General features: G+C 54.8%; 9 protein-coding genes across 9 annotated transcripts; 6 read left to right on the top strand and 3 right to left on the bottom strand.

Moving 5' to 3' along the window:
* Positions 1–305: 305 nt before the first annotated feature.
* BO70DRAFT_426472 (uncharacterized protein) lies at positions 306–2750 on the top strand (the record flags this gene model as incomplete). Its single annotated transcript, XM_025547792.1, has 1 exon — positions 306–2750. The coding sequence occupies one exon, from the start codon at positions 306–308 to the stop codon at positions 2628–2630; it is 2325 nt and encodes a 774-aa protein (XP_025402914.1). The 3' UTR covers positions 2631–2750.
* A 984-nt stretch (positions 2751–3734) lies between these two features.
* On the top strand, positions 3735–5909 carry BO70DRAFT_426471 (putative L-ascorbate oxidase). Its single transcript, XM_025547791.1, has 3 exons — positions 3735–4090; positions 4198–4681; positions 4763–5909. The coding sequence occupies exons 1-3, from the start codon at positions 3835–3837 to the stop codon at positions 5844–5846; spliced, it is 1824 nt and encodes a 607-aa protein (XP_025402913.1). The 5' UTR covers positions 3735–3834; the 3' UTR covers positions 5847–5909.
* Positions 5910–6572: 663 nt separating this feature from the next.
* Positions 6573–9526, top strand: BO70DRAFT_426470 (F-box protein; the record flags this gene model as incomplete). The annotated part of the gene is made up of 4 exons (XM_025547790.1): positions 6573–6704; positions 6808–7154; positions 7232–8966; positions 9026–9526. The coding sequence occupies 4 exons, from the start codon at positions 6573–6575 to the stop codon at positions 9467–9469; spliced, it is 2658 nt and encodes an 885-aa protein (XP_025402912.1). The 3' UTR covers positions 9470–9526.
* A 719-nt stretch (positions 9527–10245) lies between these two features.
* BO70DRAFT_393268 (DUF1014 domain protein) lies at positions 10246–11138 on the top strand (the record flags this gene model as incomplete). Its single annotated transcript, XM_025546350.1, has 3 exons — positions 10246–10302; positions 10380–10480; positions 10610–11138. 3 exons carry the CDS (start codon positions 10246–10248, stop codon positions 11136–11138), a joined length of 687 nt encoding a protein of 228 aa, XP_025402911.1.
* Positions 11139–11364: 226 nt separating this feature from the next.
* pex7 (putative peroxisome biosynthesis protein (Peroxine-7)) lies at positions 11365–12835 on the bottom strand. Its single transcript, XM_025538065.1, has 2 exons — positions 12641–12835; positions 11365–12584 (listed from the first exon to the last, which is right to left on the bottom strand). The coding sequence occupies exons 1-2, from the start codon at positions 12802–12804 to the stop codon at positions 11675–11677; spliced, it is 1074 nt and encodes a 357-aa protein (XP_025402910.1). The 5' UTR covers positions 12805–12835; the 3' UTR covers positions 11365–11674.
* A 214-nt stretch (positions 12836–13049) lies between these two features.
* On the top strand, positions 13050–14073 carry BO70DRAFT_359061 (uncharacterized protein). The gene has a single exon (XM_025542451.1). It carries the CDS (start codon positions 13291–13293, stop codon positions 14026–14028), a length of 738 nt encoding a protein of 245 aa, XP_025402909.1. The 5' UTR covers positions 13050–13290; the 3' UTR covers positions 14029–14073.
* Positions 14074–15460: 1387 nt separating this feature from the next.
* BO70DRAFT_426467 (dimethylaniline monooxygenase) lies at positions 15461–17865 on the bottom strand. The gene is made up of 4 exons (XM_025547789.1): positions 17675–17865; positions 17534–17607; positions 16664–17481; positions 15461–16610 (listed from the first exon to the last, which is right to left on the bottom strand). The coding sequence occupies exons 1-4, from the start codon at positions 17781–17783 to the stop codon at positions 15809–15811; spliced, it is 1803 nt and encodes a 600-aa protein (XP_025402908.1). The 5' UTR covers positions 17784–17865; the 3' UTR covers positions 15461–15808.
* A 301-nt stretch (positions 17866–18166) lies between these two features.
* On the top strand, positions 18167–20013 carry BO70DRAFT_368657 (putative CUE domain protein; the record flags this gene model as incomplete). The annotated part of the gene is made up of 2 exons (XM_025544636.1): positions 18167–19568; positions 19949–20013. The coding sequence occupies 2 exons, from the start codon at positions 18167–18169 to the stop codon at positions 20011–20013; spliced, it is 1467 nt and encodes a 488-aa protein (XP_025402907.1).
* Positions 20014–21199: 1186 nt separating this feature from the next.
* On the bottom strand, positions 21200–22617 carry BO70DRAFT_385009 (putative ubiquitin-conjugating enzyme). The gene is made up of 4 exons (XM_025545702.1): positions 22570–22617; positions 22373–22490; positions 21441–22273; positions 21200–21368 (listed from the first exon to the last, which is right to left on the bottom strand). Exons 1-4 carry the CDS (start codon positions 22609–22611, stop codon positions 21285–21287), a joined length of 1077 nt encoding a protein of 358 aa, XP_025402906.1. The 5' UTR covers positions 22612–22617; the 3' UTR covers positions 21200–21284.
* Positions 22618–22690: the final 73 nt, after the last annotated feature.

The raw sequence follows: 22690 nt of genomic DNA, 5'->3' as shown, positions 1-22690 counted from the left end.
GCGAGGGGGCGGCAGGGATGCGGCGCGACCCGTTGCCCGGCACAACCCGGGCGGTGAACCGCCGCCAACAAAGCATTCACCATCGCCAGCATCTTTGTTCTCTCCTGACAAGCGGATGGTATGCGCGCTGGTGTGCATTCTCATCGCCTGCTAGTGTGGTCAATCCAAGCCCAGAACATTCCTGAAACCCACCAGATCGCGTTGTAGCCCACTCCCGGGGTGCTCTGATTAGCTGTGGGAAACCGTTTCCTTTGACATCATATATACTTTTCTTTTTGGCAAGCCCCCTCCGGGGACCAACCTCCATGGACGACCATCCTCATAACTCCCAGTTTACTGATGATGCGGACTTTACTACAGGAGAGGAACGCAGCGTCTCTCCAGGCTCTGCCTACGAGCAATCGCCCACTTCTCCGAGATCTACGAACCTGAACCTAGAAATCGAGCCGCGATACGAGTATCATGACGACCCCGACCGTTTCCACGAAGACACACCGATGCTAGCTCAAGACTGCGGCTACAACTCCTCGGGGTCCTCGGCGAAACACTCGAGCGATATCCTGAGCGGCGGCGATCTGGATGAAGACCTCGGCCGCGTGAGCTCCCGAGCTTCCAGCCGCTCCTCGGTGTCTTCGATCCCGGCCTCGGTTCTGACGAACATGGCGGACGGAACAAAGTTGGCGGATATACAAGACCACATGCTTTCGCGTCCATGGGACGATCACGACCGCGGGGTAAATCCCAACATGGAAGGACAGCTACGCACCCTCCCCGCGATCCGGCAGCGGGAATCCATCTTCCGGAAGCCCAGCTCAGTGAAAGCGATGCAGATGCACACGGAAGATGAAGGCGATGACGAGTTTCTGACTCCCCCCAAGCGTCGCAGCGGGCAGCGCTTCTCAGATGTGTCGATGCGGTCTACAGGTTCCTCCCCGTTCCGGAAATCCCAGTTCTATTCGCCCACCGGGTCCGCGACAAAACAGAAGGTCAAGAAGGAGTATCCGCTCGTTCTGCTACACTGTAATCTGCTTCCGCCGTCGCTGCCCGTCCCCACAGCGATGGGATATATCAACCAGAAGGTGTTGAAAGACGTCCTGCCGTCGGAATACTGGAGACGGTGGAAGCTACTAGAAGAGAAGATCGGGTCTGGGGTGCTGCGCGAGCGGGGGGTTCTTATATCTCATCCGGAAGATCTGTATGATTTGCTGGAGGAGCGGCTTCTGGAGAGCTTGGAGCTGCAGCGCCCGCGGCTGGATCATGGGCATTTTCTGGGACGGGACGAGAATGACTGCGAAGGTTTATGCGTGAGGGAGAGAGAGGAGAGCGCAACGGACGAGGAGGAAGGCGAGGAGTGTCTGGACTGCGGCGGACGGGTGGTTCCGCATAACAACGCGGGCCGGAAATGGGAGATTAGGGTATTCGCGGCGAATGGGCTGATGAGGGCCGGGGCGTGGGCGGCCGCCTGGAAGGAGATGGAGAAGGTGGATGTCGAAGTCAGTCTGTGGCTTCCGTCGGAGATCAGACGGGAGCTGGAGAAGCGGCTGCTGGAGGATGAAATGCATCATTTCGAGAAACGACTGGAGCAGCGACTGCAGGTGCCGCGGCTGCAGGCACCAGAGAACGAGAACGAGAACGAGAACGACAGCGACATGGCGGTCCATCCCCAGTCCCGTTCTCTGCAGGCGTGCACACCGACTCCCACAACTGAAGCGCCACCACATCCACATCCCATTTTCACCCCCGAGCAGATCGAAGGCAAAGCACCACCACCACCATCATCCTCTTCACCGGTTCCTGAAAAGGAGACACCACCGAAGGAGCGACGCCAGCCCGAAGCTGAACCTATCTACGTCCCGCGGTCGAGCGAGGACATCGACCTGCAGACCTTGCTGGTGAACTATATCCGGGTGCTGGCCAGCGACCGACGCAACGTCGCCATCGCTATTCTTAGTACCTTGGTCCTGTTCCTGGCCGTCCATTCTGGGCCCCAGACCAATCAGTCGGCCCTGAGGCCGTTTCCCAGTGATATTCTGGAACCGGCCTCGGTTTCTGGGACTTCGTCGGGAGCGGGGGTGTCGATGGTGCAGCCTTCTTCTGCTTCTTCTACGGGCTGGAATATGCCTGCTAGTTGTGTGGTGGCGAGTGTGGAAACTGCTGACACTGTTGAAACTGCGCGTGTCGCCGAGGTGCGTGCATCGGCTTCTGAATCCGAGGATGGTCGTCCATCGGTTCCGGTTTCAAGATCGGTCAGAGTCAGCTCCCCGACCCCGTCGACTCTGGCGGTTGAGGTCGATCACGAGGATGAGGATGAGGTCGAGGAGAAGCATGAGCATGAGGATGAGGACCTCCCCCACACGGAGACGGCAATGGAGACGCACGACCCCCCGAAGCTACCACCATCTCCACCACCCCCTGCACCCGGCATAAGCTCTCCTGCTCCAGTAGAAGGCCTCCTAGCGGCAGCTGAACCCCAGACTCCTCTGAGTCCGACGGAACCACCAGTCACAGATATCATCAAGATGGAAGATCCACTGGAGCGCCTGGTCCTCGTCGAACCAGTCAGCCCGGCAGTTGCGGTTGCAGTGGACGTCCTAGGCACAAGCCATGATCATGATGATATGGGCCAATGAACAATGAACGACATACATGAGTGAACACGAGCTATAATTTTGCGACGAGTTCGAATTACGATACGACAGACATGAGACGATTATCTGACCAGCTTGCTTTTTTTTTTTTTTTTTTTTTTTGGTTTGGTTTGGTTTTGTTGCGGTTGTGCTTTTCGCGCGTGTATTCTTGTCGTGTTGTGTTTTTTATTTTTATTTTCTTTTTCAGCCTGTGTACTTATCTACCACCAACCCAATTCTATATTGATATAGCCTTATTTATTCTTCCTCTTGATATGTCCATAAACTACTAGGTATCCAGTTTGATTCCAACCCAAAATCTCACGAGTGATAATGACATGACAAGTCACAGCACCTATCTACCTACCACCGGACACAGACACAGACACTTTCGGACTCGGACTCACTGAATAAGATTCGATAAATCATCCTGCCCCGTCGATCTCCTCCCCATTCCATTCTTTCTTTCTTTCTTACACTCTCACCGACTATCCTATCTTCCAGCTCAACCCCAACATGAATGCAAGCCCGTACGAAAAGCTGTCTCCAAGATCGATGAAAAAATGCAGGGCACCTGACCCGTCTCCGTGCTCTAAATCGCCTATAGGTGAGGTAAGTAGGAGGTACATGTCTGTCACCCCTCTTATACCTACCTACCTACCTACCTACCTACCTACCTATCGGTATGCTTCATGCATGCTGCTGCTGCCGTGCTCTTCCCCGTACTAAGAAGGCAAGTTAAAGTTCGTTGCCCGTTCCTGCAAGATGCGAGGGATTTACACGGATATCAAAAGTAATGCCGAATCTTCTGCACAGGAATATGATAGATCCGGTTCTCTGACCCATGAACTAGTTATAGTATCTATAGTAGGTACTATGGAATCGCCCGATGTTGTCGCCGCATCGAATGGGTCTTGTATCCCTTGCCTTTTCTTCTTTCTGTCTTTCTTTCGTTCTTTCTTGTCCTCAGCCGTGCCCGCCATCGTTGCCATCGTCATTGCTGTCGTCGTCACCGATAGCCTCGGTTCAATTGTGTCTAGCGGTATAAAACCCCCCCAATGTAGACGCTAGAATGAAACCCCAGCATCTGGAAAGGTCCTGTACATACCCCCCTTGACCTGATATCTGGTGTATCTTTCCTTCTTGTATAAATTTCCCATCTTCCCTTATCATATTCTCCTGGTTGCAATTTCCAACTTCCAACAATATGATCCTCCCCCCCAGAAACAGGCTGGCCCTGTTCCTGTTATCCCTCTCTCTCCTCATCCCCTGGGCATCCAGCCGAGTCGTCCAGTTCGAACTGGACCTCACATGGGAAGACGTGGAAGTGGCCGGGGCCGTGCGAAAGGCCATCCTGAGCAATGGACAGCTTCCGGGCCCCGCGTTGCGACTGAAGCAGGACGATGAGGTTGAGTTCTTGGTGAATAATTCGTTGCCGTTTGGGACGACGGTGCATTTTCATGGTTTGTTGTCTCCCCTCTTTTTTCCTATCCTGTTTCGCTATTATATTATACCCTCCAAGGAAGGAAGGAAGTAAGAGTGCTATACTAACAAATATCATCTAATCTAGGCATCCAACAACAAAACACCCCCTGGTCCGACGGCGTCCCCGGCCTCTCGCAGACGGAGATCCAGCCGGGCGATCAGTTCCTCTACAAGTGGACGGCCTCCGACTACGGCGCGTACATCTACCACGCACACACGCGGGCTCAGATCGATGACGGGCTGTACGGACCCATCTACATCGAGCCTCGGGAGTCGGTCGAGCGGCCGTTTCATCTCATTGCTACGAATCAAGCTCAGAGCCACGAGCTACAGGCCATGCGGGACGCGGAGAAGAAGACGCAACCCATCATGCTGACGGATTGGCGGGCGTTCACGTCGGAGGAGTTCCTGCAGATCGAGATGGCGTCCGGGCTGAACGGCTACTGTGCCAGTTCGGTGTTGATCAATGGCAAGGGCTCGGTGGTGTGTCCGTCTCGGGAGACGATTCAGGCGCTGACGACCGACGCGCAGAGGGGGTTTTTGGAGGGGGGAGAGTTGACGGATATGGGGTGAGAGGAATATCCTGAATATCAATCAATCATATCATCCAGGGGTTTGTTGTCAATGCATGCTAACCGGGGAGTCCACAGATGCATGCCGCCCACGGCATCCTTCGTGGGGGCGTATGCGCTCGACCTCAGCCAAGCGCCCCGGGGCTACTACGAGGGCTGCACGCCGAGCGAAGGCCCCACGGAAGTCTTCCATGTCGAGGCTGCGTCGCGATATGCCAGCTTCGACCTCATCAGCATGGCCGGGTCCACGGCGCTGGTCTTCTCGATCGACGAGCACCCGATGTATGTCTACGCCGTGGATGGCCGCTACGTCGAGCCGGTTCTTGTCGAGGCAATCACCGTGCCCATCGGGGCGCGGTACTCGGTGCTGGTGAAGCTGAAGTCGGATCCTCTGGCTGCAGAAGATACAACAGAATATACCATCCGCGCGGCCAATTCGTACGCCAACCAGCTCATCAACGGGACTGCCCTTCTTTCATACAACACCTCCTCCAAGGCCTCCTCCTCCTCCTCCCAACCCTACATCACCCCATCCGCCCTCAACGCCACCGCAACAACCACCTTCCTAAACGACAGCGCCATCATCCCCTTTCCCATCCTCACCCCCTCCCCCGACACCACCCAAACCCACATCCTCAACGTCGCCACCATCAACACCTCCTACACCTGGACCCTCGGCAACACGAGCTACTCGCCCAACAACGACCTTCTCAGTCCCCCCGAGCTCTTCAACCTCAGCGCCATCCCCGCGCAATACGCCCTCACGACCCTCAACTCCACCTGGGTCGACATCATCATCAACATCACCACCGCCGGCCAGCCGCAACACCCCTTCCACAAGCACTCCAACAAGTACTTCGTCATCGGCTCCGGGACCGAGCCCTTCGTCTGGGCGTCCGTCGCAGACGCGATGCGGTCTATCCCCGAGCGGTTCAACCTGGTGAATCCGCCCCTGCGCGACACGGCTGTTTCGCCGGCGTCCGTGGATGGTCCCGCTTGGTTGGCTATAAGGTATTTCGTCCAGAATCCGGGGCCTTGGTTGCTGCATTGTCATATTCAGATGCATCATTCGGGGGGGTTGGCCATTGCGGTCTTGGATGGGGTGGATGAGTGGCCGGTGATGTCAAACCCAGTATCATCATTCAGTATTACGTCTACTTAGGTACCACCGTACCTGTCTGGACACCTTTTTAGCCGAGTGGTCTTTTTGATCTGTCAGGTGGAGTGTATAGGGTGGCTGGTATGTTGGGTTAGGCGGGGGGGTTTAAGGGGGGGGGGGTTGTGTTGTATATCGTCAGTCGGGTCGGGGTTTTATTCTGTGTATAATCATAATAGAATATAATAGAATATAATATCAACATCCTGGATTCTCCATGCAGCCGTGAATATCTATTTACAGTGACATACATACATACACACAAAGCAAGCAAGTAAGTAAGTAAGCAAGTAAGTAAGTAAGCAAGTAAGTAATTCCAAACATACTGTACATACAATCAAGTTCCAAATCAGTGAATGGCATCTCTAGAGTACACTCACTCAAACTGGAAGATAAGTAGACCTCGCGCCAATCCCAATTCGGGAACCCCCAGTGAATGGATTGAGCTGAAATCCGCTGGTACGAGGAAGTACTTCTTCTGTTTCTCTCTTCTTCTTCCTCTTCTTCTTCCTCCTCTTTGTTATTTATTTTGTCTCCTCTACTATCAATCTATCTTCTTTTGTTTCCACGCGTTATATCTGCTTCGACAATTGATACCAAGGCAACGTGCGGTATATCTATCGGATAGATAGTGTGAAGTGCTGCTTGGATCTTCACTATCTTGCGTAACCGCTATTATCCTGATCTTGTCGCCGCGGTCTGTGAGATCTCAAGTGAGAAAGCGCGGTCATGATGGACGCCAATATCAATGCCAACCTCAATCCCAACCCCGAACCCAATGCCAACCCCCAGCGCGAAACCAAGATATCCAAGCCCGGTCTCGCTGGCCTCCCCTCTGAAATCCTGGTGACTATCTTTGAGATTGTAAGTTAGCCCCGCTGCTCCTTGCTCCTTGTTCGATGCTTCACAAAAAAAAACCCTCACCTCACCTCACCTCATCTCATCTCACCTCATTAACCATTCCCAGACCGGCGAACGCAGCCTCTACAACCTCTCCAGTGTCTGCAAGAAGTTCCATGGCCTCGCGACCGCCGTGATGTACGAGAGTCTCTTCCACGTCATCCACCACGACGACCCCATCCTGACCCAGCGCTCTCTGGCCCGCTTCACCGGCATGATGGAGGCCGTGAACAGCAGCAACCAGAAGTACGGGGACCTGATCAAGACGCTCGCGGTCAAGCAGATCCCGCGTTTCGAGTCGGACAAACAGCCCGTTTTGAGCAAGAAGCCGGAGCAGACGTCTGAGACGGGCAGGTTTTTGGGCGCTTTGGTGGCGATCACACTTAGTAGGACGGGGGGGTTGAGAAGATTTGAGTGAGTTTTCTTTCTTTCTTTCTTTCTTTCTCCTTTTGTTTGTTCCGGTTGGTTTGGTCGTTGCTCACCCATTCTAGCTGGGACATCCGTCTCGAGCTCACTCCCTCCGTGTTCAGGGCGCTCGGCAAGATTCCTGAGCTGACGAACGTTCGTCTTCGTCTTCCGGTGCGTCAGCGAGTCGCATCTGCAGAGCTCGTGATCGGGAAGATGCTGCGGGCAGCGCATTACCACTTCAGCGAGAACAACCTGCCCACTCCGCTGTCTCAGAACATCTCCCCCACCGTGGAGGCTCAGATCCTGCGAGAACTCGGGCAGGCGCGCAACACGCAGACGCTGTCGCGGTTCTCTGGACTGAAGAGTCTCGCGGTGCTGGAAATCGAGGACCTGAAAGTCTTGCTGGAGCTCTCGCAGTGCATCTCGCAGTGCTCGTCGACGCTGAAGTCGCTGGAGCTGTCGTTCTCGGACGAGCTGGCGAAGAGATCCCGCAAGAGAACCCTGGGCAACACCGCCCACGTTGAACTCTCCGCGCAAGAAGGGTTCATGATGAACGGCCAGCTCTCAAACACTACCCTGGAGCAGCTGTTGTCCCCGGTGGCGCCCGCGAACCCTCCCCTCCCCCCCGATCCGATTATCCGTCGCGAACGACTCATTCAGGAGTTGGTTCTGTCGTATATCTTCAAGGTGTGCGATTCGAGTCGTAAGGACATGGGGTTGGAGAAGGCTCTGGAGAGCGAGTTCCAAGGCACGTACACGCAGTACACTCCCATGCCCGAGGAGGTGCAGGACCGCAAGTTCGTCCGCTCTCTGCGCTCTCTGTCGCGCATCCTGCCGAGAATGATGGTCGTCAACTCCGAAAGCACGAGCATTCTCCAGGTGCTGACCAAGCTGGATAAGGCGACGAGCCAGTACCTTGGACGGCATCCTCAGCACAAGAAGACCTCACTGTCTGACGCGGCGCTGGAGAACAAATCGGTTCCTGACTTCAACGCTCCGCCTCAGCCTACTCTGGCCAGCAGCAGCAAACTGCACCCTTTCGTTGCTCCGAGCGTCAAGCAGAAAGAGTCGGATCCGACGGATTTCATCGACATGGAGTATCCTGATGTCATCGAGAGTGAAGGGGAGGACCAGGAGTTTCTGGACGACGATGCGGAGGTTTATCATCCGGTGGAGGACTGCAAGGGTAAGAAACCGATGCAGGCCACCGCAGAACTAGGCAAGCTGCAGATCCCCAAAGACGTCAAAGGGAAGCAGCCAGTCCGCGGTGGTCTGGCTAAGGAGCCCGGGCCTTCGTTCGACAAGACCCTCGAGGAGTACATCCAGAATACTCATGGTATCCCGCTGGAGCGGCTGTCGATCCACCTCATCCCGGTGACTCCCATCGTGCTCAGCCACGCGGTGGACATGTTCGCCCTACGACACCTGTCCCTGCTCAACGTCGGCCCGCAAGGCCACCTGTGGGTTCTGCTGAAGCGCTTCAACCAGATGCGTACCCTGCAGCTGACATCCATCCACACGGACAACGTCACGCCCGCGTTCATGTCTTTCGTCGGCAGCATGGAAAGGATCACCGAACTGTTCCTGTTCGAGCGCAGCAGCTCCTCTAAGGTCGAGTCCCTGGCGGCCAAATCGACCATCACGATCGTCAGCATCCGAAAAGACATCCTGGCCAGACACATCCACCACCTCCGTCGCCTGGTTATCCGTAACGACGACACCAACAACTGGGCCGCCGATGCGCGAAGCGTCCAGCTGATCACCCACCACGGAACCAGTCTGATCGAGTTGGGTCTTCCCATCTGCACGAACAGTCTTGTAAGTCTCCGATCTCCCAACCCTCACAGTCACCACAATCTCACCTTCACCCTTGCCAGCACTACATCATCCAGCAGATCGGCGGCATGACCTCCCTGGTAGCGCTGCAACTCTTCTGGCACCGCGCCGACATGTGCTCGAGCATGCTGCGCGAGGTGCAGTCCAGCCTGGTCGACAGCATCCTGCACTTCTCGCACCTCCGCATCGAGTACGTGGCCATGTGCTATATCATGTACGGACCGGTTGCCAACTCCGCCATCCAGATCAAGGGACGGGTGGCCCATCTCGCCGACGCGGACGTGCTCGATGTCGAGGAGGCCGCGATCGGCAGTCCGACCCTGACCGACTACCTCCCCGCCAACACGGCCTTCAGCATGGCGGAGGGGGAGGAGGACGTCGGGATCATGATCGGCATTGAGGTCAACACGCGCGTCAATCTGAAGATCGAGGATATCTCGGGAATCAAGATGTGGGAGAAGGGGACTTGGGAGATGAGATTGTAGTTGGACTTGGGGTGAGGTGGTGGCTTTTCTTCTCTCTTGTTCTGCTTGGCCTTTTTTTTATCTCTTCTTTTTTTTTTTTTTCAAAGTTTGCTTTTACTTCTTTTTTCCCCCTTTCGATCGGTATGGCCAGTCACGATATCAAATTGTCCCAAGCGACAGAACACGACTCGAGAAACGGATAGGGATATGGGTAAGAATAAGAAGAAAGAGAACTGGTTGACACTGACAGCCTGACAGGGGAGGCGAGACAAGTCAGAGGGTCCCAGAAAAAAAGTGAGAACTGAGAACTGAGAACTGAGAAAGGGAGGACGTGAAGGGGTTGGGTTGAATGAATACACCGTCCGTCCGTCACCTGACACAACACGACATGATGTCTGTACTTAATATATCTTACTGGAAAGTTCAAAATACCAAAAACAGCAGTTTCTGAGAAACACATTCTTCACTCACTTACACTTTTACACACGTAATTATTAGTTATTACTATTCTCCTTCCCTCTCATATTTCCTGGCTAGATAGATACTCAATACATATAAAACAAACAGGGCTTCAACCGTAAATGGAAGTAAATGGATCCTCTTAGTCATCGCTCCACCGCCGGCCCAGCACCTCCCGCCATAGGATGACATCCTTTGCCGCCTCGCCTTCTTCCATTTCCTTCTCTTCCTCTTCTTTCCACTTTATTCCCCCCCTCTGTCTTTTGCTCACACACTCTCTCTCCCCTCTCTCCCTCTCTCCCATCCCCTCTCATCTCATCTCTATCATACCACATAAAATGGGAGGCAAGAAAGCCGCCGGCGAGAACTCCAAGAAGGCAGCTGGCCAGGCCCGCGTACGTCATTCCTCATACGAATAAATCCCGATTACCCCGCCCCCGCGACTAACAAACCATCTTCCCAAAAAATACAGAAGGCCGACGCCGCTGCCTCCAAGAAGGCCGCGGAGGATTCTAAGCGCGCTGCCGAGGAGGATAAGCAATGGGCCAAGGGCTCGAAGAGTAATGCTAAGAAGTAGGTTCTTCCCTGCCCTCCGCTACCCTCTACCCTCTACCCTCTTTTCACCCATCCCACCCATCCCAAACCCCCACCCCACCACCCCCTCCAAAGCAACCCCACCCCCTAACCCCCTCCCCAAAACAGAGAAGACGCCGAATCCAAAAAGGCCGATGCGGCACGCAAGAAAGCCGAACGCGACGCGATGCTCGCCGCCGAAGAAGCCTCCCAGCCCTCGAAACCCAAGAACAGCGGGGCGAAATCCGCGGCGAAGAAGAACGCCGGACCCAGCCGGGGCACGCTGGACCTGAGCCAGCTGGACGACTCGACGCCGGCGTCGCGCAAGGCGACGGCGCTGAACGCGTCCGGAATCGACAACGCCCTGGACGCGCTGTCGCTGACGGGCTCGAAGGACGCGAGCAAGGTCGACCGACACCCCGAGAGACGGTTCAAGGCGGCGTATGCGGCGTTCGAGGCCCGGAGGCTGCCCGAGATCGAGACGGAGAATCCCGGCCTGCGTAGACAGCAGCGCATCGAGCTCGTGCGGAAGGAGTTCGAGAAGAGTGAGGAGAATCCGTTCAATCAGGTGCATGTGGCGTTTGATGCGAGTCGGGAGGAGATTGCGGGGGTGAGGGATGCGGAGAGGAGGAAGATGGAGGCGAGGTTGGCGAAATGATTTGTTTATTTTTGGAAAGTGGTTTGGGGGTTGGGGGTGGGGGGGGATTATATACCCGGGTTTTTGGTTTTGTTTTTTTTTTTATTTCTGTGAGCCCACTGATGGGATGGGATGTGATGTGATAGATTGATGCTCATGATCATGATGATGATATCTGGGAGGATTGGGCTTGGAAAATGGGTGGAAACTGCGATGAAAGTCACGGTATAGGTTATATAGAGTGGTCCAGGGACATCAATATGTCGATTCTTGTACCTCGAGCCCGGGACTTGACGGTCGATCGGGTCCCATGAAATTATGATAGACTGGCTTGGTTGAAGTTTAAGAACTGGTTATACATAGACAAAAAAAAACGAAGAAAGAAAGAAATATCACCAGATGCCTCGGAACCCCGGCAAGCATCAAATAATCATAACGATGCATCAAGCAATGGTATCATGCAGTCTAATATAATATCCAATACAAGAAAAAAAGAAGAAAAAAAAAGGAAAAGGAAAAGCAAAGCCAAGCCACAGAACAAACAGTAAAAGTCCAATCTACCCCATCAACGCCCTCACATCCCAGACATACAAATTCTCATCCCAGCCCACACTCGCACACCACCCCTCGCTGCCAAACATGCACCAATCCACGCCGGTCACAAACTCGGTATGCTGACCCATGCGACCCAGCTCGACGCCCATATTCGGCCCGGGGCCGGCGCGCATGAGATCCACGTCCCCGATAGCGCCGGGCGCAGACTGATCGCTCCACGCGCGACATGTCATATCGTAACTGGCACTGAGCAAGACATTCGACAGATGCGGCGACCAGGACAACTTCCTCACGGCGTATTCATGACCCAGCATGACGGCCTGCGGGCCCTGATGCGGGGCTCGGATGTCGAAGGTGCGAATGGTCCGATCGACGCCGGCAGTGGCTATCGTCGAGGGGCGATACTTGTTCCAGTCCATGGTGAGGGCCTCCGAAGGCGGCGAGACGGTGTGCGGCACACCTGCGGCAGCACCAACGCCGGGAAGCGGCGGCGGGGCGGCATGGATGGGAATCTGCAGGGTGAGGTGATTCGACGCGGAGGCAGGGGTGCGGAGATCGAACAGCCGCAGGTAGGAATCGGAGGTGACGCAGGAGAGGATATCGGGCGAGTGCGGCGAGAACGACGCCGCGTAGGTGCAGCTGTGGGTGGGGAGCGTGAGCAGCGAGTGCGGCCGGTGCGGGGACCACACGCGAACGGTGCCGTCCCAGCTACTCGAGCAGAACCGGTCCTTGGCCACCAGGTTCCAGTGCACGCTGAACACTTCGCGGTTGTGTTCTTTCCAGTTTTGCACCGGGAACTCGTTCACCCCGCTGTCGAACAGCTTGATACTGCCGTCGCCGGAGGCCGCGAGCACTTGGTTCTCGTTGATCTCGGACCATGCGAGGTCGTAGAGGGAGTCTTGGGTGGTGAACCTGGTTTGTCAGTTTGGTTCTGTTTTATGAAGAGGTGATGGGGAGAGGGGAGGTACCATTTCATGGGCACGATGCCGTTCGGCGTCAGTTCCAGGATGTAGAGACGTCCATTGCCGACCAGGCCGAAATTGGCGGATGAGGCGACGGCTAGCCGGTTGTCGAAGAAGGGCGAGTATTTGACCGCGCTGCCGTTGTAGCCTTCGGTGCGGAAGTGAAGCATTTTATTTTATTATATTTTATCGAGAGGGAAGAGGGGGGGGGGGGGGGTGGTTGGACAGGTGTATCATGTCATGGCAGGAGGGTTGGAGAAGGAGAGAAAGACGGATCGTTGATGAATTGCGGTGCGGGGAGAGCGAGACAGCCAAAGTGCCGAGGTTCGGGGGTTGATTGGCTGTCACGCTCGTGCAGATCGGCGTCCTCGCGGGCGTCCTCCACATCGCCGGCGCTTTTCTCTCTTTACAACTGTCGACGTTGACTGGATTGAAACATGCTGCATCGATAGCCCGATCAGTAGTAATTCTTTGATGCTTCGCATCTCGTATCACAATGTCAACAAAGACCCCTTCCCGGAGGTCAAGCATGTCACGGTGACGCCATCGCCAAGTCTCCGAGTCCCGTCGCTATCAATCAGTAACCCGGTCCGTCGCGACAAGATGTCTGTCTCACACAGCTAGCTAGCTTAGCTTAGCTACTAAGCTAGCTCACCATGCTGTCCGCCGACACCAAAAGCACAGTGCGCTCCGGCGCATCAGACCAAGACACCACCCCAGCCTGGCAATTCCTCGCCACCGAGATCTACAAAACGGGGTCGCAGCCCGGCCTGCGCTCTCTCCCTCCCAGCCCGGAACGCGATTTCCTGACCCTCACCTGGGGCCCGATCATCTACCTGACCAGCTACACGTCGTCGTCGCCTCACCTCGTGCACCTGTTCCTCCGGGCGCTGAACACGGAGATCCAAAAAGCGATTCCGCGATGTCTGCCCGGTGCGCGCAAGCACCTCCGTCTGCTGGAGACAACCTACTCGGCCAAGGTCTTCAGCATCGAGACGCAGTACTCCGGCGCTGATGTGGAGTATATCCGGGGGGCGTTCCACAATTGGAAGCGGGCGGATCTGTCATTGCCGTCGATCGAGTTGCCGGTGCGGTTGAGGATATGTCTCATTGTTGATAACGGGGTTTTGCAGGCCGTGGAGGAGGTGAAGCGCAGGGTGGCGATCGAGGACGATGGAGATGCGTATGCAGGCTGTCCGGTGATCCTGGTGGAGGAGAACTTCCCGGATCGGAGAAGACGCGACTCGAATCCCGCGGATCATGAGTACCCTGGCTGGACGAGAGTGGCTTTGTCGGCTGTGGTGGAGGTGATGGATGGGTTGAGGGATGCGAGTGGGTTGAAGAGATATCATAGGCCCGATATGTTGTATACTGGAAACGGGCAGTGGAGTTGATCTGTCGGAATTTTGGGTTCTTGCATTGGGCTGGGTGCATGGGGGTGTTGGTGGGATGTAAAATGGGGGTTTATGGGCGGGTTGTCGGACTTGGGTATGGTGTTTCTGGTGCAGGACTGCTCCTGCAGGGCTTTTGTTGATATCGGGTGATCTATTCCAGTACATGTTTAAATGAAGAGTACTAAGGATGGATCTGGACTATGACGCTATCTCTACCACCGCTTACAAGCTGCCACAATCAATTAAGTCAACAAAACCCATATACTCGCTTTCATATATATATACCCCAGGGCCTTCTCCCTCCCATACCCAACCGATATAACGAATATATGGAACACATCATCAAGGTTATCCTACGATTACATCTAGCAGCATCTATCGGCTACGTAGAAGGTTTACCACGGTTGGCTGTTCCGGGGTAAAAAGCTGGGTAAATCTGTCCTCAGATATGGATGGACGATGTAAACCTTAAGGGGGATTGGCATAAGAAAGATAAAGATAAAATATACAGCATTATTAAGCACATACTATGTAGATAGAGTGCATGCGCAAGAAAACTTCCAATCTTGTTAGATTCGACAAGTCTTGATGTGTGTGGTGCGACGGATCTGCCACAACCTGCGCATCCCCTCGAAGAAATCGCGTTTGTATAGAGCAACACAGCCCCTTCCCCAAAAAAGAATACACCCCCCGACCAATCCCACCAAGCAAGCTAAAACTTACCAAACAAACAAACAGGCCATTTATTCAACCCGCCAAAAAAGTCCCAGTCCGAGTCCGTTAGGCTTCTCGAATTCACGGTACCTCTTTATCAGCAACTCCCCTATAGGGGGGCGGGCCTCAGACGACTTCCGTCTTCAATCTCGCACTCGGATTCCAATCCCTAAGCATCCGTGTGAGCTCAGCACGCATTAACCGAGCTGCTGCAGCACAAGACTGATTACCGCTGCGCCACGGCGCCTGGGTGGGTTGTTGGGAAAGGCGAAGAGTGAATCTATATCTCCAATTGCGGTTCCGAAAGAGGAAGGTTGGTGCCTTGTTGGTGAGGCACTACGGGTGGTGTGGGGCGCGAACGGGAAGGAATTGTGGAGTGCCTGGGGTATAAGGCGGAAAGCGGGAAGGGGGGAGGGAGGGTGTGCTGCCTTATGGGTAAGGCAGCAGGTAAGTGGGTTATATATACATCCTCTCTGGCTCGTATACAGAAAAGAATTGGATTTACAGCTGTGATGTTGGGATGATATTCTAGCTGTTTGAGCAAGTAGGATAGAATATATCTACGTCATTCCACCCGGTAGCCGGTGGGTGTTAAGATATGGTTGGTGTGCGGCCCCCCATACATCCGCTATCCAAAGGCGCATCCGGATAGCAACACCACAGCCTCAGCTACAAAGCACAAAGAGAAGCAAATGATCGTTTGAACGACCCTTCGTCTCTCCTATATATTGAGATCCTTTCTTATATAAAAAAACACTACAGCTTTGGGAATTAAATAAAAAAGGACCCTCTTGTTTCTAGGCCAGCCTCGTTCAGAGAAATGAGTGTTCATCCATCGCTGGTGACACGAGTATCTCCTCCCCAGACCGGCTTCGAAACCCCGGCTGAAGGAGCCTGCTGGTAAGGCAGACTGTTGTCCGCTACGCCTTCGCGCCGGGTGGGTGATGGGAGACCTGGTTGTAGGACCACATGCACCGTTGCGTGTCCGAAAAGGGGAGGTGGGTTGCCTGGCTGGTCAGGCTTATGCCAGTGAATTGATGCGATTCATTCGGTGCCATCGAACCTGTCAGTTAGATTGGAGCCTCACCCCCTTTTGTGCTCTGGCCCACTCCTGGTTGATCCCCTGATAATCACGAACAGTATATCCCTCGAAAACCTCCCGAGTCCAGGTTGCTTTCCTCCATTTTCTGAGCCCGAGATCCGTTAGAAGCATGTCAACGTAGGGAATCGAGTCGAAGACTATCTCCGGATACCACGACGAGAAGCCGCATGGATACCGGAGCTTGCCATATCGGCTGAGCAGCGCGGTGTCATGGAACACAGTCTGTCGAGCAATCGAGACCTTGTTGTTGAGATAGGCGTATACCCAAAGGGCCTGGATTTCGGCTATAATGGGGTTGCTCGGGCTGTGGACCATCTTCATGAATGCGAGAGAGTTGTCGCCCTGCGCAGTCAGTCCAGGCGGTGCTATACCGCGATAGAGCCGGAAGGGACTCAGGCCCGGCTGGTATGGGGCCTTCGCTGCTGGTTGCTGGCGCAAATATGGGAATTGATTCAGGATCTCGCTCTCTGCAGCACTGTCTAACTCTTTCCAAAGACATCTTTCTCCCGGGCTGAGGTTGCTGCTTGGGATCCCAAGGCTGGCATCCATTCCCTCTGGCTCGTATTTTATCGACGAGCCCAGCTTCCAGCCGGTTATTTGGACAAGGGCATCGGTCTGCAGAGATTCTCCGTCGGAGAAATGTACCTGACCACCCTCGGAGAGATGGGAGATGTCTTTCCTTAGTACTCTCACTTGCCCTGAGCGAACAAAGTCATAAATGTCTGTGGGGTACGTGAGGATCCCGACACGAGCAGTCCAAAAAAAGCTGTAAGTTGGTTTGTGAGCATTCGAATCTCAATGTGCTTGATATTGTCCTACCTTTCATCCGGCTCCAGATGCTTCAACGGCTCTTCCTTTCGGTAACCATTAGCTTCAACGACATCTGCGCTCATCTTCTCCCAGAACAGGTGTACCAGCCACCTCCCTAGCCTCGTCCCATGAAGCAACCGTCTCAGCCACCCAAAGCCATCAAAAGATCCCCATATGCAGGGACTGAACCAGGTGACAAACCGTGTGGTCGTCAAGGCCTCTCTCTTTGCCCGCCAACATCCAAACGGCACCCATGCGGTGCCCATCCACACGGCACCCCCTCCGGACTTACGGATGACCCAGTCCACATGCTTTCCTTGAGAGGCCATCATATAGACGACATCGTGTCCATACTTTGATGCACCGATCACGGTGACAGACTTGACCCGTGGGTCGTGCGCCAAGGAAGTGCCCTCCGTCCCCAGCCGGGAATGGTTCATGACGGGTCTCCCGAAAACACCCTGTCCTGGGATAGAGACATCATTTGGTCTCGAGGAAATCCCGGTGGAAATGATGAGCTTGTCGCACGTGTATACAATCGAGCGACCAGGATCATCAACCCCTTCAGTCTTAACCTTCCAGCCTCCGTCGATCTTCTCAACCCTGTGTACTCGAGTACTGAATCGAATCCGGCGACGAATATCGAAATGATCTGCAAAGTCGCTGAAGTACTGTCTGAGAGCATGAGCCGGGACGTGGGTATTCTCTTTGACGTTGTACTTGGTCTGGTCGAGTGGGAAATCCGCAAACTCATACGAGCCGTAGAGATTGTTGGTGTGGAGGCCTTCGTAGCAGTTATCGGCCCATACGCCGCCTAGGGCCGCTCGCTGGCCAGCAGGTATTAGTTCCGATGCTGGGGAATGGCCGTGGGAGCTATACCTCCTCCAGCAAGAGTAGATTTGTCTGTGGTGCCAGCTCGAGATACGTCTTGGCTGCTGCAAGACCACCGATTCCTGTTCGGTCGGAGGGAGCGGTCAGTCCCTGAGAAGGGAGTGAAAGACACATCGTAAGCTGACATACCTGTACCCACCACGATCACTTCAACTCGCTTTTCGTGGTGCTGCATCATGATCATCACGAAAATCCGTCTTTCGTAAAGGGCGAGAGTTTCAAGACTGGAATTCATCATGAAGGTGTGGTTAAGGCCCACATATATATGTCAGCCAGGCTGACAGCTCTGATCGTCCGCTTATTCTCATTCTGCAAACGGAGCCGACGGGTCGGGCATGTAAAGTTCAGAGTCATCAAGTTAGACTAGACACTGGCTGCGGGGGTTGTCATTCTTTAGTACTCCGTTCCGCATCGATCCACAATTCCACATTCGATAGTCGAGGCGCGTTGTTGGCAGCGCAGCCACCTGATTGGCCATTTCGAGAGCAACCACGTGCTGCTAGCTGCTTCGAGACTAGTGTCATGTCTATCTTCTGTGCCAGCCGGTTTCCTTCAACTTTAACCTTCATCAACTCTCCACCAGATCCACCTGAGGGCTCAGATCGAACTGGATGCCTCTCCATGGATCGATTCATCTCACGGAAGAGGCCCCGGAGCCCTCCGGCCTCGCCCCTACCCCCACCACCAACAGACGAAGACGCCACGGACATGAAGCTCGCCCTGCTGATGTCACTATTCCCCGAGATGGCCCTAGAAACACTCATGGAGATCCTTGTTTCCAGCGGCGGCTGTGTTGAAACCGCCTCGTCCACGATCACGGCCCAAAACACCGCCGTCCAAGCCCATCCGAACAAGAAGCGCGCAACACCAGGGACCCCAGCCATCCAAACATCCCTAACCACCCACATCCAACCACCCACTCTCACACTCACACCCACCACCACCAAAAGAACTCTCACAAAAAAAGGCCAAACCCTCCACCTCTACTCCCCCACCGACATAGCGCTCCACACCCCCTGCACCGTGATCCACAACTTCCTCCCTTCCGCCCAAGCCAACGCGCTCCTCGTAGAACTCCTCAACGAGTCGCCGCACTTCTCGCGGTACAAGTTCCAGCTCTTCGACCGCACGGTGCAAAGCCCGCACTCGGCGAGCGTGTACGTCTCCACTCCGGAGGAATACCGCCAGCACACCTCCGAATACACGTACGGGGGCACGTACCGGTCCAACGTGCGGCAAATCACGCCGCTCATGCGCGCCATCGCGCCCAAGGTGCAGGACACCGTGAACGAGGCCATCAGGGCGCGGATCCGCGATACTTACCCCTTTGGCGAGAGGCTCAGATACCAGAGTTCGAAGGAGTGGAAGCCCAACGCCGCGTTCGTGAACTGCTACGATGGCCCCGCGGAGAGTGTCGGCTTTCACTCGGATGAATTGACCTATCTCGGTCCTCAGGCCGTCATTGGCAGTTTGAGTCTCGGCGTGGAACGCGAATTCCGCGTGAGGAGAATCGTTCCCGAGGATGGTGAGATAGCTTCACCCTCACACCTCCCCTCTCCTTCAACTCCCCCATCCACCCCCTCAGGCCAAATATCCCTGCATCTCCCCCACAACACCCTCCTCATAATGCACGCCTCCATGCAGGAACAATGGAAACACGCCATCCCCCCGACCCCCACCATCTCCCCGCACCCTGTATCCGGCAACCGCCGCATAAACATCACGTACCGGTGGTACCGCAGCTCGCTGCACCCGCGGAACACGCCGCGGTGTCGGTGCGGCGCGCATACGATCCTGCGGTGCGCGCAGCGCACCAGTAACCGGGAGAATCGCGGCAGGTATATGTGGATGTGTTATGCGGGGTTCGTGCCCGGGAGGAAGGGGTGTGGGTTTTTTAGATGGGCGGAGTTTGATGGCGATGGGGAGCCGGTTTGGGGTCGAAATGGGAATGGGGAGGGGGAGGGGGATGGGGATGCGCCGAGGTTGAGGGATTTTGTTGAGGAGGATGGGGGAGGATATGAGAGTGGGGATGGGAATGGGGAGGAAGCTGAGAAGGGCGAGGGGGAGAGCAATGAGAATGGGGAGGGTGATGAGATGGGGGAGGAAGATGAAAAGGGGGAAGGCGATAAGATGGGGGCAAGCGATGAGAGAGATGAAAAGGGGGAAGAGGATAAGAGTAGGGAAAGAAAATATGAAGAAGGCAAAATGCCACAGGACGAAGGAGGGGATATAAGTAGGTAGGATTGGATGTCTATAGCACATGATACCCTGTTAATAAATGCTGCTTACTCATTTTCTATACCATGTCAATGATGTATCATTAGGGGATAATACTCCTGTCGGAATGATATGAAGCTGAATTCTAGGTACATAAATAGTCAACCTTACTCTTGGTATGAATAGCATGCTGGGCTTGGTTCGTCCATGCGCCCAAAATGGATGGCAGACTGGCGTATGGCCAGACCTAGGCTGAAGCTGTTCATATTGGAGCTGTTCCTGCGATATACGAAGCACGTTCAAGCTGCAATCCAAACCAGTGTGACGGAAACAGGAAGTATAAGGCCATAGACCATCATCGAGAACAGGTACAAAGTCCCGGGAGATCCGCTTGGAGCCAAAGGCATCATCCATGATAGGCGCATATCCATCAACAGTTGTTTATGACAGACAGGCGCAATTTCTCTTCACTGGTTGTAGACATGTCGTTCTCCATGGATATAGACTAGTCAGGTGGTCCAACCCTCAAGTTTGAAACAGTCCGAAACCAATTGTCGCGTCCGGGTTTCCAAACCCGCAGCATCCAGACATCCGGTCATCGATGACCAGCTGCATCAGTAGCATCGCATCTGCTCGATAATCGAAGACAGCGCATGTGCAAAAGAACCGCTGACACACAAGACTCGAAGATTCGTATTTCCAGACATCCCTCCGCGTTGGGAGGCTGACCATCCACTCGTCCTCTTTGCATCATGAAGAATCCAAACACCCAAAGCATCCATTCATTGACAGTTTTTTTCCCGAACCAAAATCCCATATCGATATCGTAGATGTAGTCGCTATCCCAAGGCGACGAGCAACTCAAATCTCATGCTCTGCTCGCCTATCTCCTGCTGACCTTGCCTCCACTCCACCCCTGAACATCCAGCAGCCCGAAAAGCGGTTTACATCTGATCTGCCCTCCTCAGCGGCTGCTGATACGCCGGCGGAGCGCGATAGACCGGCGAATTCCTGCCCTGCTCGAGATCAACCGGTGAGTTGCGCTTGCCCTTGCGATCGTGCGGCTTGACGCAGAAGACCCAGGTGACGTGGTGACGGCGCGAGCTCCAGAACTCCGAGCAGGCCAGGGCTACGGCGAGGATGCTGCAGATGACGACGATGGGGACGAGGACTAGGAGGATGACGGTGACGGAGGTCTTGTAGTGTGAATACCAATTAGACATGTTGGCTTATCATGCGGGACGGTAATTGGAATTGATGGAGATGGGGGGTAAGGTTGCTTGGAAGGTTGGGAGTGGAGTATGTTTGTGTGAGACTGTGGGGTGTATGGTAGTGGGAGGATGGGGGGCTTCTGCTTGGAAGGAAAGTCACAGTTAGGCAGGCGCGCCTGACTGATGACCAGACACGCGGATGAGAGTCATGGTGGTTTGGCTGCCGCTGAAACCATAATTTAATTATGTATTAGGTAGGTATATCAGATCAACTGGAATCCCCGGGAACTTTTATTGATGGGTATATCGAATTAATCGCGCACTTCGCCCGTCCGCGGGATCATGATCTCCTTGATCGAGGTTAACGTAGTATCATCGAGTCTCGAGAACCTAATCTGCAGGTCATAGTCAGCAACTGATTGAAACCCATAACATCATTCACTTGAAGGAGAAGGAGGGAAAATTACCATCTCTTCCACGCCCCCTCGCGCCACGTTCCCGAACAACGTTGCATCCGAGCTACTAGCCTCGATCTCGTTCTGCACACGTCTGGCCCAGATCCCATCCCAGTGCCAATCACCCGGGAGCCTGGCCTGCGGGCTTCCCTTCTTCAGATCACTGAGCGACGCAGCGCTACTGCTCTCCTTCCTGTGTGCTTTCCACGCATGCCACGCACTGGGATTGCCTGCCGCCTCGAGCGGCAAAGAGTCAAGAACCGCCTCATCATCGAACGTCGACCGAATGTAATCCAACAAGACCGAAGCCGGGACTGTTTTCCGCGGTTCGACCGGTTTGTCAACGGGGGGTACGACAAGGACCTCCTCCGTCTCCTCTCTCTCTCCCTCCCCATCCCCATTACCATCCACATCCCTATCTCTTTCTCCATCCTCTTTATCGCCCTCCCCTTCACCTCCACCCGTAGACTGCTCCGCCGGCGAACCGGGAACATTATCATCTACCCCATTGTCCTTAACCGGAGACTCGGGCACCCCACCACTAGCACTCGAATTCCTTCCACTAGTATCCTTAACCGAAGCATTCGAATTCAACCCCGCGCGCTTGGCGCGTCCAAACCAGTGCGGGAATCCATGCCGCAGACTGAACCCACCAGGGGGTAAGCGCTCGTCGTCCGTGGCGCTGACGGGGTCTTCGCTCGACGCACCAGTGCTGAAGGTGTATGTGGTGAGGGGCACGATCAGGGGGTGGAAGACGTCGGTAGCGAAATTGACCAGAGGGGGCATGTCGGGATAGGAGGCGGGGAAGCGGATCTGGAAGCGGAGGACGGCGGAGGCATAGGGACCTGCGGGTTATGCAAGGGGGGCACGTTAGCGCTCCAGTTCTAGGTATGGTATGCATTGATTTTGGGGTGTTTGTGTGCTATGCAGAGACGGGTGGTTACCGGAGCGAACGAAGATGACGCCCAGCCAGAGAGTTGGATCGCCGGGGCTGAGGCTCACGTACGTGCCCGGAGGAGCGGCATGTTGCAAGCTTGCGCTGCGGGAGCGGTCAGCACCATGGTTCCTGCTTTGGTCTGTTTTGTTCTCTTCTGTCGGTCAGGCGATATGGGCGAGCTCACAATTCTAGAAGCAGCTGCTGTTTCCTGAGGGCGGGGATGTTGGGGAGGCGGGAGGTCGACATGATGCGATGGTGAAGTGTGGTCGGGACGGGGAAATGGTCAGGGGCGGCGGCGGAGTGAAGGAAGTTCGAGTGGGAGCTG

Source organism: Aspergillus heteromorphus, assembly GCF_003184545.1.
Source record: "Aspergillus heteromorphus CBS 117.55 chromosome Unknown BO70scaffold_3, whole genome shotgun sequence".
Classification (NCBI taxonomy): Eukaryota; Fungi; Ascomycota; class Eurotiomycetes; order Eurotiales; family Aspergillaceae; genus Aspergillus; species Aspergillus heteromorphus.
This window is presented reverse-complemented; position numbering and strand designations above follow the sequence as displayed.

Bases quoted from the DNA above. Each gene is read 5' to 3' on its own strand.
- BO70DRAFT_426471 (XM_025547791.1), top strand. From the start codon at position 3,835: ATGATCCTCCCCCCCAGAAACAGGCTGGCCCTGTTCCTGTTATCCCTC. The intron at 4,091-4,197 runs GTTTGTTGTCTC...CATCTAATCTAG, and splicing joins GACGACGGTGCATTTTCATG to GCATCCAACAACAAAACACC. The intron at 4,682-4,762 runs GTGAGAGGAATA...GGGAGTCCACAG, and splicing joins GGAGAGTTGACGGATATGGG to ATGCATGCCGCCCACGGCAT.
- BO70DRAFT_359061 (XM_025542451.1), top strand. From the start codon at position 13,291: ATGCTGTCCGCCGACACCAAAAGCACAGTGCGCTCCGGCGCATCAGAC.
- BO70DRAFT_385009 (XM_025545702.1), bottom strand. From the start codon at position 22,611: ATGTCGACCTCCCGCCTCCCCAACATCCCCGCCCTCAGGAAA. The intron at 22,274-22,372 runs GTAACCACCCGT...CATAACCCGCAG, and splicing joins CGTCATCTTCGTTCGCTCCG to GTCCCTATGCCTCCGCCGTC. The intron at 21,369-21,440 runs GTAATTTTCCCT...TATGACCTGCAG, and splicing joins GAGGGGGCGTGGAAGAGATG to ATTAGGTTCTCGAGACTCGA.
- BO70DRAFT_426467 (XM_025547789.1), bottom strand. From the start codon at position 17,783: ATGATGAATTCCAGTCTTGAAACTCTCGCCCTTTACGAAAGACGGATT. The intron at 17,482-17,533 runs GTATAGCTCCCA...CCTGCTGGCCAG, and splicing joins ATCTACTCTTGCTGGAGGAG to CGAGCGGCCCTAGGCGGCGT. The intron at 16,611-16,663 runs GTAGGACAATAT...ACCAACTTACAG, and splicing joins CATCTGGAGCCGGATGAAAG to CTTTTTTTGGACTGCTCGTG.
- pex7 (XM_025538065.1), bottom strand. From the start codon at position 12,804: ATGCTTCACTTCCGCACCGAAGGCTACAACGGCAGCGCGGTCAAATAC. The intron at 12,585-12,640 runs GTACCTCCCCTC...CTGACAAACCAG, and splicing joins GGCATCGTGCCCATGAAATG to GTTCACCACCCAAGACTCCC.